General features: G+C 43.2%; 1 protein-coding gene and 1 long non-coding RNA gene across 2 annotated transcripts in view; one reads left to right on the top strand and one right to left on the bottom strand.

The window, feature by feature from the left end:
- The window catches only part of LOC101676673, a 29,295-nt gene extending 24,211 nt beyond the window's left edge, over nt 1–5,084 (top strand). The window contains exon 4 of the long non-coding RNA XR_006603024.1: nt 4,311–5,084. This is a non-coding gene — a long non-coding RNA (uncharacterized LOC101676673). The remainder of the gene's footprint in view (nt 1–4,310) is intronic.
- A 2,599-nt stretch (nt 5,085–7,683) lies between these two features.
- On the bottom strand, nt 7,684–8,950 carry TEX13B (testis expressed 13B). Its single transcript, XM_045068304.1, has 3 exons — nt 8,470–8,950; nt 8,114–8,376; nt 7,684–7,909 (listed from the first exon to the last, which is right to left on the bottom strand). The coding sequence occupies exons 1-3, from the start codon at nt 8,923–8,925 to the stop codon at nt 7,684–7,686; spliced, it is 945 nt and encodes a 314-aa protein (XP_044924239.1). The 5' UTR covers nt 8,926–8,950.
- Between the last annotated feature and the right edge of the window lie 6,627 nt (nt 8,951–15,577).

Here is a 15,577-nt window from a genome sequence, read left to right as displayed (position 1 = left end):
GCCTGTGGGGCCTCTGCTCTTTGGCTGCAGAGGGACTTCAGAACCAGCAGGTCCTATTTGAAGTCAGTGACCTCAGGAGACATGGGATAGGAGTACATGATATCAATTGCACTTTTCTAAATCGCTTTTTGAAAAAACAAAACAAAACAAAGGAACTGTCAATGTCTACATTTTCCTTCACTTCAGTTTCCAAGAGTTCTTGAATGCTGTGTTCTATGACCTGAAGAATGACAGCAGCTGGGTGTTTTTTGATCAAGTGGGGGAAACGTGGAAAGAAATATTCCAACAATATGGACATGGGTTTTCATCACTAATAATACAGTTCTTATTTAGCCTCCTACATAAAGGAAAGGGAAAGGCCATGGAGACTACTTTTGGAAGAAAAGTCTCTTTAGGACTTCAAGAGGAGTTACTGAAGTGGACTGAGAAAGAAATAAAGGATAAATCTTCTAGGAGACAGATTGATCCAATGGACTTGTTTCACTGTATGAGATTCAGGAAGAAGAATATGTATAAAAGGATAACTGATGATTTACAGTCAATTATATTGCTTCAATACCTATACAAAAATGGACATTCTGGCTATGTCATTCTGTGTCAAAAGCAGTTACAGTCACCTGTCAGTGTCTCTGAAGTGTCAGCACCTACTTGGATTTGAAGAGGAAGAGCGAGGCTCCGCATTCATGCCACTAGCCTTGACACTTTACCAGTGAATGTATTAATGTCTTTTCTCCAATGTTTTGGCCTTCAGAAACAATGGGCATTCTTGTTTATTTCAAGTATTCAGGCACACCATCATTTTTTAGCATTATCAATAAATAAAGTGAATCATCTCCACTTCCCATATTTTATGTCAGTTACCCCAATAAGGATTTATTGAATATCTATCACATATTGAATGCTAGCCTAGGTAGACAATGAGGAAGAGTTAACATTTCTGAGCGCTTACTATGTGCCAGGCATGGTGCCAACCACTCTAAGTGTGTGTACGTATTTTAGTCTTCACTGTAACTTTGTGAATGTGCTCTAGTTATAAAGTGTTATGAGCATGTAAGTCATCAATATTACCATTGAGGATTCTGCTATTTGGGTGTTGATGACTATTCGAAGAAAAGTGGTAAACTTAACATTGAATTGGTCATCACTCTCTTCTACATATACTTCATCATTGACACCTCAAAGAGCTCCAGGTTGGTAAGACTCAGAACTATGTTGCTGTAAAGCCTGGACTTTTTCCATCAGGCTTGCATCTTCACAGAGGGTCCAGAGATTTGCACATTTACAAAGAGTTCAAAGAGGCTTAGGTAAACCATTTAAATAATAAATACTGTATACTAAAAACAGAGTTCTACTGACTTATTTACTAATGCAGCCAAGAAGATTTATACTTGTGTTATCTAGAAAATGCCACTGGTTATAAGCCTGTTCTCAATACTTGGGTTAAGATGGACATAGCTGGGGTGCCTGAGGGACTCAGTTGGTTAAGCATCTGACTCTTGATTTCCACTCAGGTCATGATCTCAGAGTTGTGAGATCGAGCCCCATGTCGGGATCTGTGCTGAATGTGGAGCCGGCTTAAGATTCCCTTTCCCTCTGCCCCCCCCACCTTGTTTTTTTAATTTGTCTCTCTCAAAAATAAAAAAAGAACATTGCAATCCTTTAGTTGTGGGACCAGCTGATGGGTAGGAGACCTTGAGAAGAAGAGAGTGGGCTTGGGGAGTGAGTTAATCCAAGTGTTTTCTCTGATAATTGTATTTCCTCATTGGGCAGTAGCATGGAGACAGAAGGAAGTATGGGATATGTGTGTTTGAGGGAGGTGGGAAGGGGAAGAGAAGTGCAGCAAGAGTTGTGTTTGGGATTAGAGTGGAAGGAGTAGGAGCAATTACATGGACTTAGAATTACTAAGGACCTTGGCTAGTGTCTTGACAAATTCATGACACTTTCAATCCAGATGCATATTGTAAAGTAAAATAATGGACATATATATATTGAGAATTTTAAACATGGATGGGAACAGAGAGGCTTCTTGTTCACTCTAGGTTTTCAGAAAATCAGCCTTAAATGGAGTTCCTATCCTGACCCTATTGTCTTTATCAGAAGGTTAAACTTTCTTCAGAGTTTAACACAAAATATTCTTTTTTGTAAGATTTTATTTATCTATTCGACAGAGTGACAGATCACAAGTAGGCAGAGAAGCAGGCAGAGAGAGAGAGAGAGAAGCAGGCTCCCTGCTGAGCAGATTGCCCGATGCGGGGCTCCATCCCAGGACCCTGGGATCATGACCTGAGCCGAAGGCAGAGCTTTAACCCACTGAGCCACCCAGGTGCCCCAACCCAAAATATTCCTAAAGGTGTTGACGGAGAGTTTACTATTGACCTTTTTAAAATTATTATGCTATGTAAGTCACCATACAGTATATCATGAATTTTTGATGTAGTGTTCCATGATTCTTTATTAGTGTATAACATCAAGTGCTCCAAGCAGTACGTGCCTTACTTAATACTATCACTGGGCTCACCTATTCCCTTATCCCGCTCCCCTCTAAAACCCTCAGTTTGTTTCTCAGAGTTCATAGTCTCTGATGGTTCGTCTTCCCCTCGGCTTCCCTCCCACCTTCATTTTTCCCTTCCTTCTCCTAATGTCCTCCACGCTATTCTTTTTATTTTTAAAATTTTTATTTATTTATTTGACAGAGAGAGATTACAGTAGGCAAAGAGGTGGGGGGGGGAGCAGGCTCCCTGCTGAGCAGAGAGCCCAATGTGGGGCTCGATCCCAGGACCCTGAGATCATGACCTGAGCCCAAGGCAGAGGCTTAACCCACTGAGCCACCCAGATGCCACCACGCTATTCCTTTTGCTCCACAAATAAGTAAAACTGTATGATAATATTTCTAGCTTTTTTTTTGTTCAAGTATAACATACAGTGTTATATTAGTTTCAGGTGTACTGTATAGTGATTCAATAATTATACACATTTCTCAGTGCTTGTTAAGATAAATTTACTCTTAATCCCCTTTATCTATTTCACCCATCTCCTACCCACCTCCCCTCTGGCAGTCACCAATTTGTTCTATTTAAGAGTCTGTTTTTTTGTTTCTTCATTTGTTTTATTTCTTAAATTCCATATATGAGTGTAATTGTGTGGTATTTGTCTTTGACTGTTTGCTTTCATTTAGCGTAATACCCTCTAGGTCCATCCATGTTGTTGAAAAATGGCAAGATTTCATTCTTTTTATGGCTGAGTAATATTCCATTGCATATATTTGCCACTTCTTTATCTATCCATCTATTGACGGACACTTGGGTTGCTTCCATAATATGGTTGTTGTTAATAATTGCTCTAAACATATGGGTCCATATATATTTTTGAGTTAGTGTTTTTGTTTTCTTCAGGTGTTTGTCAAAAAATTCAAAATAAGGGAGCCTAGGAGGCTCAGTCATTAAGCTTCTGCCTTTAGCTCAGGTCATGATCCCAGGGTCCTGGGATCGAGCCCCCTCTCCCTCTGCCTGCTGCTCCCCCTACTTGTGCTATTTTCCTGTCAAATAAAATCTTTAAAAATTTATTTAAAATTATTTATTTAAAATAAATAAAATAATTACTTATTAAAAAATTAAAAATAAAAGTACCATATGAACTTTTCTCATTTTCAATTATTGTTAATTCTTCTATTAGTACTGACAACCAAGAAATTGTTATATTATAAAGATAGCTGGGGCAAGTCACTTGACTTCTGAGCATCTGCAAAATGGTGATTAAAATATCCATCATTGGGGGCGCCTGGGTGGCTCAGTGGGTTAAAGCCTCTGCCTTCGACCCGGGTCATGATCCCAGGGTCCTGGGATCGAGCCCCGCATCAGGCTCTCTGCTCAGCAAGGAGCCTGCTTCCTCCTCTCTCTCTGCCTGTTTCTCTGCCTACTTGTGATCTCCGTCTGTCAAATAAATAGAATCTTAAAAAAAATAAATAAAATGAATAAAATATCTATCATTGTGTTGAGGACCAGATAAGATGATTTGTATACTAAAGTGCTTACCTTGGTGCCTGGCACACAGTAACATGGCTTGGGCTTTTAAGTCAGACAGGCCTGAATGCTGGTCTCCGTTGTGTTCCTACCTATGAGACCTTAGGCAAATACCTTAAATATTTTGTGCCTTAATTTCCTTATCTGAAAAATGGGGTAATACTTCTTAAGGCTTCTGGAAGAGGTAAATGAATACTAGTGTGATGGCAGAAGCCAAAATTAGCCCTTTACTTAAAATTTTGTTTTTCACTATCTTGTTTTAAATTATTTTTCCTTTTTCATCTCTTTTAGGTCCTTCCAGCTGTGCAGTTTGCCAGTGTCTCAGCTACACTTGCTCTGCCAAGCACTGTATAATCCATACTGTAAAATCAAAGACCTGAAGTAAGTTGAACTTTGCTTTAAACACTTACGTATTTGCAAGGTAAAGATGGGGTTGCTAGAAATTGCACTGATCGGACCTGAAAACAAGATGCAACTAGTGCTCAGCTTCTCCGTAGCGGAATAGCAAATGATAAGGGGGCCTATGAGCCTAGAAGGGGTAGAGAGTCAGGCACAGATCCTTGCCAGCCCCTCCAGCCTCTTCCCCTTTCGTATATGCTTTTTTTGCCGCAGGAGTAGGTGGCAGATTAAAACATCTAGGAGGTCTGTGTCTGGCGCCCCTCCTGGGCCTAACCCCTTCTCCTTCCAGATTCTCATTGTCGTCCTCCTTGGTTTTCTTTGTTGGATCCTATCCTACTCCGTGCAGCTCAATGATCCTTTTCTCTCCCTCCGTATCTCCCCCCTACCTTGTCTGCTGTAGCTACTCCCTAAAGTTCCATTGCTCAGAAGCTCCCCACCCCAGCCCTTGACTTTATTTCTTGCTCACTCTACAGTGTCTTGTCAGTCCACATCAGCAGCACACAGGCACAAGCCCCTTTGTTTCCAAACTCCTTACCGCACAGATCAGTGTCTGTTCTCCTTCCCTCATGCCTCAGAGGATGAGGCAGCCTTTCCAATCTTACCCGAGCCAATCAATTCACTCCTTTTTAAAATTTTTGTAATCATTTAATTATTTCACTTTACACAACACAGAAGTACATAACAATCTAAAACTCCCTCCACCCAACTGTCCCAGACCCCACCCCAGTTTATATCCCCAGAACCCCATCCTCCTCCTTACCATGTCCTGACCCTGAGCTTACCCTCCCTACGTAATACCTTGTTTGCTAAATGTCTTTCCAGACCTTTTTCTATGCTTTTTCAAACATCAATCTATAATGTAAGGCACACATAAATCTGTAATATACATATCATACACATGCAGAGTTCTAGAACTTTGGGGGGTTTTGTTTCACACACAAAAAACTGGCTGTCAATTTTATTTCATTGAATAGTACAGTGGACATGCTTCCAATACAGTATGCAGGGTCTATCTCCATTTACACATTGTATTTTCAAGCTTTCTTCAGCTCTCTCCCTCCCCATGGTTCAAGTTTCTCCCATATTCCAAAGAACTCTCTCTCTCAGCCCTGTATGCTACCCCACTCCTTTCTTTCACAGCCAGAAGTGCTTGAAGAGCTCCCCCATATTTCCTTGTTTCCTATTTACCCCCCAGTCCTTGTGGTTTGGCTTCTGTTCTTCCCCAGCCCAGATCTGCTCAAAGATCAACAGTGACTACCAGACCCAATGAGCACTTTTTACCTCCTACCTTAGGGCTTCCCCTACAGACCCAAGCACTGCAGAGTATGATCTCCTTGCTACTCTTCCCCCCTACCCCCCATTCTGACTACTCCCAAGGACCTCCTTGCCTCCATGGTTCCCGAACAGTGGCAGTTGTGCTCTCCAGTGGATGTGTGGCAATATCTGGAGACATTTTTGGCTGTCACAGCTAGGGGGTAGAGTGAGGCCCCTAAGGGATAGAGGCCAGGGGTTCTGCCAAACATCCTACAGTGTACTGGACAGCCTCCTACAACAAAGAGTTATTCACTCTCAGGTGTTAAGAGTGCCCTAGAAAAATATAAATGAGCCCAGAGATATTTCTGAAAATGCAGGTTAGGGATTTTGCCCCAAACTGTGATGGTTGTCCATACCTGCCCCAATAGGGGACAGCACAGAGTCAAAGCCAGCTGCTGTAGAGATGTCCCAGGGCCATGACAGCTTCAGGCTCTAGGTCAGTAGAGTCCCTGGGTAATATCCAGGGTTCCTCTGGTTGTCTTACTATGGTCCAGGTGTGACACCTCACCATCTTTCCATCTGTGGGCTAAACCTTACGTTTAGTCTCCATCATCAATACTCACAGTCGTGAGAAAGGAGACACAGACCATCTTTTCCCCTCCCCCTTTCCCAGTTTACCCCCTCCCTCTGGAATTGATTTCCCTTTGGGATATATTTTATTTCACATTCATGAATTCACTGAGGCCTTTGTAGCCAGATTACCCCTTCTGCTATTATTCTGGTGGTGGGCTGGGACAGAGAATCCCTTAGGATGGCACCACACTTTGGTCCGTGGTCTAAACCCTCTGGGCACTAGCAGTTGCTGACTCACCTCTTTGGCAGTGGCAGGAGTTTCCAGTTCTGCCACTGAGACTGGGGAGTGTTCTATTGTGGAGCTAGACAGTCATAGCAGTCCTTGTCTGCAACTGGTACTGGTGTCCCGTTTGCAGACCTAAAGGATTTTCTTAGGGGTGGCAAATCTCTGCTGTGTTGTAAGGCCAGGGTTAACTACAGGCCTGTTTGGATCGTTTCTCACACTTTAACTTGATCAGAACATGAACAAGCATCCTGTCCAGTTTATTCCTGGAGACTCTTGGGATGCAGGAATCCTCACTACCCATAACCCTCTGATACTCCTCCCCAGCCAAGTTCTGACATTTTCTTTGACAGTCTGTGGTTTGTAACTGCTCTTCTGGTGCCAGTTTCTGACTTGGAAATAACCTGCTTGCCCAGAACAGGAACTCGCTCAAGTTAGCTTAAAGAAATGGGGATCTGTATAGATCGGATTTTCACAATTGCACAATTGCAGAGAGTGGAAAAGTAATCATGCCACCACTTTCTCCACCTCTGGGGTTGCAGAATTAACTCCTGTGCTGCTTCTCCATGCTTGTCTGATCCCTGGGACCGCATTCTGGCATCCTCTAAAAGATACTTGGCTTCTATAAAGCACACAGTTCTGCTCCCTGATAACCAGGACCAGGGCTTGGCTGTGGCCTTGGCCCCAACTCCAAATAACCCATTTTTTTCTTACCCAACACCACCCTGACTATGGAATCTGCCTCTCAGTTCAGATTCTCTAGTGTAAGAACCTGTTTGGCTCAGGATAGGTCAGGTGTCCCCTCCTGCTCCAATCATATATAGCCTAGGTGGGAACAGGGGTGTGTTGCCATATACATGGCTGCTCAGGCCCACCAGATACTAGGGTTGGGGAGGGAGACATATACTAAGAAGCTACGGTGCTTCTGGGGTGTGGGATGCTAGTGCTCCGGAACAAAAAAGGGGTCATCAAAATAAATCTCTCCTTATCAATCTATACTACCTCCAGTTCCAACCCCCCTCCCTTCCACTCCCTTAGCCCCATTCTCCCATTCATGCCCTCCCCCCACTCTACCCAGTTCCCTTCCTTACCCTCCCACTTTGAACATTGATTTCCCATTGGTTTATGTTTTTGTTATATTTCACATTTCTAAATTTACTGAGGGCTTTGCAGCCAGATTCCCCTCCCACAGCGGAAGCAAATTTCCCTCCGTGAAAAATTCACAGCTTTACACCAAGGGCAGTCCCAATCCCCAGGCCTTCGAAATATGGGAGGTCTTCTCTGCTGATGGGGTTCGAAGTCTCTCCTGTCTCTTTGGGATTCTTGAGGGTCTGTTCCCTGGGACCCCACATCAGAACACAAGCTAACGTCAGAGGGCTTCCTGTTGGGAGATGTCTGAGATGGAGCTCTTGCTGTGCATGTTGCTGCTGGTGGGGATGGTGTGGGCGCAGGTGGGAAGGGGGATGAGGGGCATGAGTAGGAGTATGTGAATGAAGCAGGGAGCTGGACAGGAAGGGGTGATGGTGAGACTATGGACCCAGGCTTGAGGGTCCCAGAGAAATAAAACATGGTGGTTTCCACTGACCTGAGATCTCCCTCTCTCTGGCCACCAGTGGTGTAATTTTTCCGCTCCACGGCTCCAACCACGTGCAGGAGGCCTCTGCCGAGCTCCTTTGTGGCTTCAGCCCCCAATGCATTCTTCTGTCTTCTTCTTCCTTTTCCTGTGGCACCAGCAGAAGCAGCTTGGGACTCCTCTACCTCCTTGCATGTTTCTTCTGTCCCAGCCCCACTGGCAGTGGCTGGGCCTGGCCCCTCTGAGGCCTGGCCCTGCTCCCCGGTAGACCCCAGCTGTTGGAGAGAAAAGGGCAGGGTCGAGACCCAGTCTGAGCAGAGAGAGGGCAGTGCGATGGGGTGGGGACTAAGTAGAGATAATCTTACAACCTGGAAGAGCTTCCACTTCAGGAGGTCCCGTTCCTTCTGCATCTCTGCCAGGTTTGCTTGTGTCTGCCGCATCCGGAATGCTGCCTCCTTGCGCTCCATCTCCTGCCGCGCTGTGTGCTCCTTTAGGTCTGAGGCCAAGGCCTGTGCAGCGGACTTATGCAGTTTGGCAAAATCGTGTAGCCACTGTACCCTGTGCTTGTGTAACTGGCCCTGCCTGCGCGCGAAACGCACGCCCAGGGCAAGGCTGCTCCAGGCACAGGCGTCTTTGACCTCGCTGGGCACCGTGCTGTCGTCTAGGATGTCCCTGAGCTTGTTCTCCACCTCCTCCCAGGACAGGGCTATATTCTCGAGATAGAACTCAGGGCCTTTTGTGTGCCCGGCCATCTTCTCATTGATGAAGGCCACAACATTGTTGTGCTGGAACCCACTGCTGGCATCATCGGGTTTTAAGGACATGACTACTGAGCCCCTTAGGGATTTAGCTGTCTCTGTGGGATGAATCAACCGGTTGCCCACTCTGCAGGGGCCCTCCCCAACCTGCACGCCTTCCCGCCCCCCGCCCCCCATTTCCCCCCATGCTTGCCGCCTGCCCCCTGCCCCCCCCCCCACCATCCCCTGCCCCCTCACCCTTGCACCCTGCTTCCCCCCGATACCCCCACCTTCCCACCTCCAGCCCTTCCCAGCCCTCTCCCGTGCCCCCTTCCCAACAGGCCGCCCCCAGTCTCCTCCTACCTGCGGCCCTGCCCTTTCCTCTCCCGCCTCAGACCCTCTTAAAGGCCCCCTGACTGACTTGCCCCACCCTAGTACACCTCCCACCAAATCTCACCTCTAAGGTGGGGATGGGGGGTTTGCGGGGTAGGGGGGGGCAGATAGGTTGCTGGCTAACCACGCCTACCGACTAAGCTCAAAGTGAGAGCACACGGGTCCCTCCAAAGACTCCAGGCGGAGAAAAGGAAGTCTTGGGGCCAATCCTCGAGGCTTTTACTCTAGGACTGTTCCAACTTCCGGAGATAGTGGGGGTGGGAGGGAATTTATGAGGAAGGTTCCTCCCAAACTCCAGGACAAAAGAGAACCTGCTACATTGCTGAAAGTTGTTGAAGGTGGGAAACAACAGCAGTGGTTAGAAAAGATTTAGAATCTGAAACATGAAGTACTCATAATTAAGTACAGGAAGTTCCGCCCCCCTCCATAAAGGTTTGTCCCATGCCTGGGGCGTCCTCGCCTCCTAGAGATGGAATGTTCTAGAACTCGAAGCAGCTCCAATCCTTCACTGGCTTTCCGTAATCCTCGGAGGAAGTGGGTGGAGCCTGGGAACAGCTTTGTCACCCATTGGCTCAGCACTGAATATTATTATAGTCACCCTAAACAATCTTAAATTCTGGCCATTTTACCCCGAAAACAGGTCTCAAATCTGTCCACCTTCACACGCCCTCCATCCTAATCCAGCTCCCCCTGGGGTCTATATTCCCTGGACCACTGCAGCCCTCTGATAACCTAGTCTATCTCCTGCCTACCATAACATCAGAGGGATCTGAGCATGTCAGTTTAAACCTCCAATGGCTTTCTGAAGACTACTAGAAAAACCAGACAGACTTAAGATTTAGTCCTACTTTGCCACTTACTAAATGACCTTATACTATATAATTGAATATTAGTTTCTACCTGTGGGCCTGCCATGAGGACTGAATGACAAAGTGCATGTAAAGTTGATGTAATGTTTTCTATGATTGCATTTTTGTAAAAATTACAAATTTGTGTGTGTGTGTGTGTGTGTTTCTATGCTCATGAAGTGGGAGGGGGAGAGTATATACTAGATTCTTAACATTGGTTATCTCTGGGAGGTGGAATTGGAGAGGAGGTTGGAAAAAATTTTTCTTTTTAAAATACATCTTTCTAGGGTGCCTGGGTGGCTCAGTTGGTCAAGCAGCTGCCTTCAGCTCAGGTCATGAGGCCAGAGTCCTGGGATGGAGTCCCACATGGGGCTCCCAGCTCCACGGGGAGTCTGCTTCTCCCTCTTACCTTCTCACCTCTCATGGTCTCTCTCTCTCTCTCAAATAAATAAAATCTTAAAATAAAATACATCTTTCTATGATTTCATTTGTTACAAAGAACATTTACTTCTATATGCATGCATGCATTAAAAATCTGGAAAGTCACATACCAAAATGTTAACAGTGGTTATTTTGGAATGGTAGGAATATAATACTTTAAAAAACTTTGTATTTTTCTCTATTGTAGAAATTATTTATAATAATCATGTGTTTTTTTAAAAAAGTTTAAACTATTTTTATAACTTGTGATCAGTGTAAATAATTTTTAAATATCTATAATGTAAATGTGTCCCTATAATCTCACTGTTCCATAACCTAGAAGATAACTAATATTAATAGTTTGAGATATATATATATATATATTTCTCCTTCTAGTCTTTTAATATAGGCCATAGCAAATGCAGTTGACCCTTGAACAACACAGGATTTGAACTGTGTGGATTTTTTAAAAATAAATTCAGTACAGTACTATAAATATATTTTCTCTTCGTTATAATTTTCTTAATTAAAAAACATTCTTTTCTCTAGCTTATTTTATTGTAAGATGCAGTAGGTAATACATATAACATACAAATACGTGTTAGTTGACTATTTTATTGTTAAAGCTTCTGGTCAACAGTAGGCTATTAGTTGTTAAGTTTTGGGGAAATCAGAAGTTATAGGCAGATTTTCAACTGTGTGGAGGCCGGAGCCCCTAGCCCCCTGAGTTGCTCAAGGGTCAGCTGTAATTGGCAGTTTCTCAAACAAAGAATCCTCCCTCTCACTTGTCTTCTGGCCTTTGCCCAGGCTGCTCCATAAGTGTTTTGTCCCTGTGCTCCTCCTGTTATCCCTGCTCCCATTCTTTTCCTCCACCTAACTGCTGTTCAATCCCTCTTCCCCTTTCACAACAGCACTCAAGTATTTCTTTCTCTTGTATTTCTTGGTCTTCTAGCTCCCACTCCAAGCTGGGCTGAATTGTGCCACCTTTCTGTGTCCCCATAATACCTTGTGCATTCCACTTGCAGTACTTTTCAAGGCCAGGTCTGGGTTTTAATTATTTTTGTGTTTTCAGCATCTGGAACAGTGGTAAGCACCCAATGACTGAAAGAATTCACTGCATTAGTAAGGTACAGATACCTATTTTCTTTCTTCTCTAAAATGTCTTTTTCTCCACACATACTGATTTTCTGCCACTTCACAGCTTCTTGTGGTAGGGATCTCTCTTCAGTATTTGAAACTAACCAGTATTTTACAGATTTCGAGTTTGTAAAAAAAAAAAAAAAATACCCTGGAAGATTCAGGAACGAAGCTTCTGTGTGAAGGATTAAAACAGCCAAACTGTATCTTATGGACATTGAGGTAACTGATAGCAGGACAATTTGTTGTCTGTGTTTGTATCATTTTTGGTCAATTTCTATTTGCATGGGGAGAGAGCAATGATATTGATAATGATAATGAAGTCATTCTTCTCTTCTCTGAAGGTTGTACCGATGCCTTATCTCTCCTGCTTCTTGTGGGGTACTGGCAGCTATTCTCAGTACCAGTCAGTGGCTCACTGATCTGGAATTTAGTGAAACCAGATTGGAAGCTTCAGCTTTGAAATTGCTTTGTGAAGGCTTAAAAGATCCAAACTGCAAATTACGGAAGTTCAAGTAAGCTGTAACTATTAGTTTCCTTGCTGCAAGAAAAAAAAATTTAAATATGCAACTCAAGATGGATGTTTTGTGATCAAAACACATTTCAAGGAATCATGGAGAGGAAGAATAAAAGTGACAGTCCCTAAAATTGTTCTTATGCAAGAAGTTTAGGAAAAGAATTTTCATTGTAAGTGACAATAACATCAATGGTTATAATAATAACCCACACTTACTGAACAATCACTTTGTGCTAAGCATTGTGCTGACTGCTTTGTATCTATGATTTCCTTTAATTGTACAACAGTTCTGAGAAGTTTCAGATTATTATCTCCATTTTAGTGATGAGGAAATGGGAACCCAAGGGTCATAAGACCAAGTAACATGGCAAAGGCACAGTTCAGAACCCTCATGTATCTGACTTCAAAGTCCATGATAATGATTTTAATGAAAAAGTTTATCTTATAAACTTTTATTTATTTTTATTTTTTTAAGATTTTATTTATTTATTTGACACAGAGAGATGATCACAAGTAGGGAGAGAGGCAGGCAGAGAAAGATAGGGGGAATCAGGTTCCCTGCTGAGCAGAGAGCCTGATGTGGGACTTGATCCCAGGACCCCAAGACCATGACCTGAGCTGAAGGCAGAGGCTTAGGCCACTGAGCCATCCAGGCGCCCTATCTTATAAACTTTTAGATTTTAGTATTTGGGTTCTCCAGAGAAACAGAACAAATAAGATGTATCTGAATATACAGTTGACTCTTGAACCACATAGAGGGTTAGCGTCCCCACACCCCACAGTTAGAAATCCACTTATAACTTTTTTAAAATGTTTTTGCATTTATTGAGTTTTTTAAAATTTTCAGCATAACAGTATTCATTATTTTTTCACCACACCCAGTGCTCCATGCAATCCGTGCCCTCTATAATACCCACCACCTGGTACCCCCAACCTCCCACCCCCCTGCCACTTCAAACCCCTCAGATTGTATAACTATTTTTTTAAAGATTTTATTTATTTATTTGACAGAGATCACAAGTTGGCAGAGAGAGAGGAGGAAGCAGGCTCCCTACTGAGCAGAGAGCCCAATGTGGGGCTTGATCCCAGGACCCTGAGATCATGACTTGAGCCGAAGGCAGAGGCTTTAATCCACTGAGCCACCCAGGTGCCTCCACTTATAACTTTTGACCCTCCAAAAGCTTAACTGCTAATAGCCTGCTTTTGACTGGAAGCCAAATCATGAACAGTTGATTGACACATACTCTGTATGTGATATGTTTTATATATGTATTGTTACAAGAAAGTAAGCTGGGGAAAAGATGTTAACTAAGAAAATCACGAGGAAGGGAAAATACATTTATAGCACTGGAGTATATTTATTAAAAAATTGGTGTTTAAGTGAACCCATGACTTCAAACCTGTGTTCAGGGGCCAACTGTATTGAGATTTATTTTAAGGAATTGACTCATAAGGATTAGGATGGCTGTCAAGTTCAATATTTGCAAGGTAGGCCAACATGCTGGAGACACAGGGAAAAGCTCATATTACATTTCAAGTCTGAAGGCATTCTGCTGGGAGAATTCTCTCCTCTTCCCCAGGGAGGTCAGTCTGTTTCTATAAAAACTTTCAACTGATTAGGTGAGGCCAACCCAAGTTATGGAGGGTAAATTACTCAAAGTCTACTGATTTAAATGTTAATCTCATCTAAAAAGTACCTTCCCAGATACATCTAGAATAATTTTGACCAAATATCTAGATGTATAACCTAGCCAATGTGACACAATTAACTATCACTAACATATCAATATATATGTGGGTTTATTTATATTTTTTAAAGTAGACTTCATACCCAGTGTGGAGCCCAATTCAGGCTTTTAACTCATGACTCTGAGATCAAGACCTGAACAAAGATCAAGAGTCAGATGCTTAGCCAACTGAACCACCCAGGCACCCCTATGTGTGGGGTTTTAAAAGCAAAAGCTCTTTAACATTGAAGTTTTCTAAAATCTACTTTGAAACCCCTTTTTTACCCCACCAAAATACCTCTTTTTAAAATTCTAAATTGAGGAGATATAGACATGTGTACCTATGAGCCTTCTGGAAGGCTAAGGTTGGAGCCTGGTTAACTCAAGAGAAAATTGAGGACTCAAAGATTATAATATATATCATAGAAATTCCTGAAAGTAATGGGAAAATAAGTTGATCGGTTTCAAGAAATTGTGCTATTTAATATGGAGAAACAAAGATTGAGAAGACAGGAAGATTGGTAAAAAACCTCTCTTCATCTCAAAGAAGGAATATTACATGGTTGATGATGGTGGGCTGGGTCTCTAGGATGGAAAATTTATAAATAATGGAATTTTAGATCTTTTGACTATAAAGCTTATTAAAGATATACCATTTCCCCCATGGGATTTGAAAGAAGCTCTGAGATAGAATTTTAAATTTATGTTGTGTACAATTGTGTAATGAAGTGCCCAACACTGGAATAATTTAAAAATGCCAGATGAGCCCAGGAAAAGGTAGGAGGCCACTGTGGGCTGGAGACCTCAGGAGGTGGCTTTGTAAAGGAGGTGTGCCAGGAGCTGGAACTTGAAGGAAGACTAGGAAAACAGAAAACTTAGACAGCAGTGGCTGGTTTTTCTTCTTTTTCTCTTGGTAGCTTGAGCACATGTTACCTACCAGATGCTAGCTGTATGGAGCTCTCTTCTTTCTTGCATGTGAGTCAGACTTTAAAAGAGCTGTTTGCGTTTGCCAATGCCGTAGGGGACACAGGAGTACAGCTTCTCTGTGAAGGTCTGCAGCATGCAAAGACTATTCTCCAGAATCTTGTGTAAGTGTCTGATTATCCTTGTTCTCACAGACCTTGGCACTTGAGGTTCAGTAGGACTCTATGGTTAACAGCCGCCCTGGTATCCCCATTCCTTCAGACTTTCTGAATGTTCCCTTTCTGCAGCTAGCTGTGAGTCCCTTGCCCAAGTCCTGAGCTCCACCTGGCGCCTGACAAGGCTGCTTCTAATTAATAACAAAATTGAAGATTTGGGACTGAAATTGCTGTGCAAAGGATTAAAACAGCCTGACTGTCAGTTAAAGGATCTGGCGTAAGTATCATGGACTATAGCCACAGGCAGAATTTCTTGATGTTTCAGCAAATCTTAAAATTAAATGAGTATTTTTTGGCCTGGTGATTGAATCTCCAAGGAAGCAATAAATGAAGAACCAAATAATAAATGTTTCCCACTCCACAATCTCTGCTTGGTCCTGGCCCAAGGGATTTTTTTAAACACGATACTCTGAGTTTCTACTGTGTTTTTCTAGTGCGCAAACAGAATTCCTAAAGTAACTCCGTGCAGATGAACTGATGCCAGCCTTCTCTGCTTTATTTCCTGGCAGACTGTGGACCTGCCACCTGACTGGAGAGTTTTGTCAGGATCTGTGCAAT

The sequence above is a fragment of the Mustela putorius genome, unplaced genomic scaffold, assembly GCF_011764305.1.
Source record: "Mustela putorius furo isolate JIRA1106 unplaced genomic scaffold, ASM1176430v1.1 tig00003901_pilon_pilon_pilon, whole genome shotgun sequence".
In the NCBI taxonomy this organism is placed as follows: domain Eukaryota; kingdom Metazoa; phylum Chordata; class Mammalia; order Carnivora; family Mustelidae; genus Mustela; species Mustela putorius.
The sequence above is the reverse complement of the archived record's forward strand: the minus strand, read 5'-3'. Positions and strand labels throughout refer to the sequence as shown.

Bases quoted from the DNA above. Each gene is read 5' to 3' on its own strand.
- TEX13B (XM_045068304.1), bottom strand. From the start codon at position 8,925: ATGTCCTTAAAACCCGATGATGCCAGCAGTGGGTTCCAGCACAACAAT. The intron at 8,377-8,469 runs GTTGTAAGATTA...TCTCTCCAACAG, and splicing joins TGAAGTGGAAGCTCTTCCAG to CTGGGGTCTACCGGGGAGCA. The intron at 7,910-8,113 runs GTCAGTGGAAAC...ATCTCCCAACAG, and splicing joins CAGAGAGAGGGAGATCTCAG to GAAGCCCTCTGACGTTAGCT.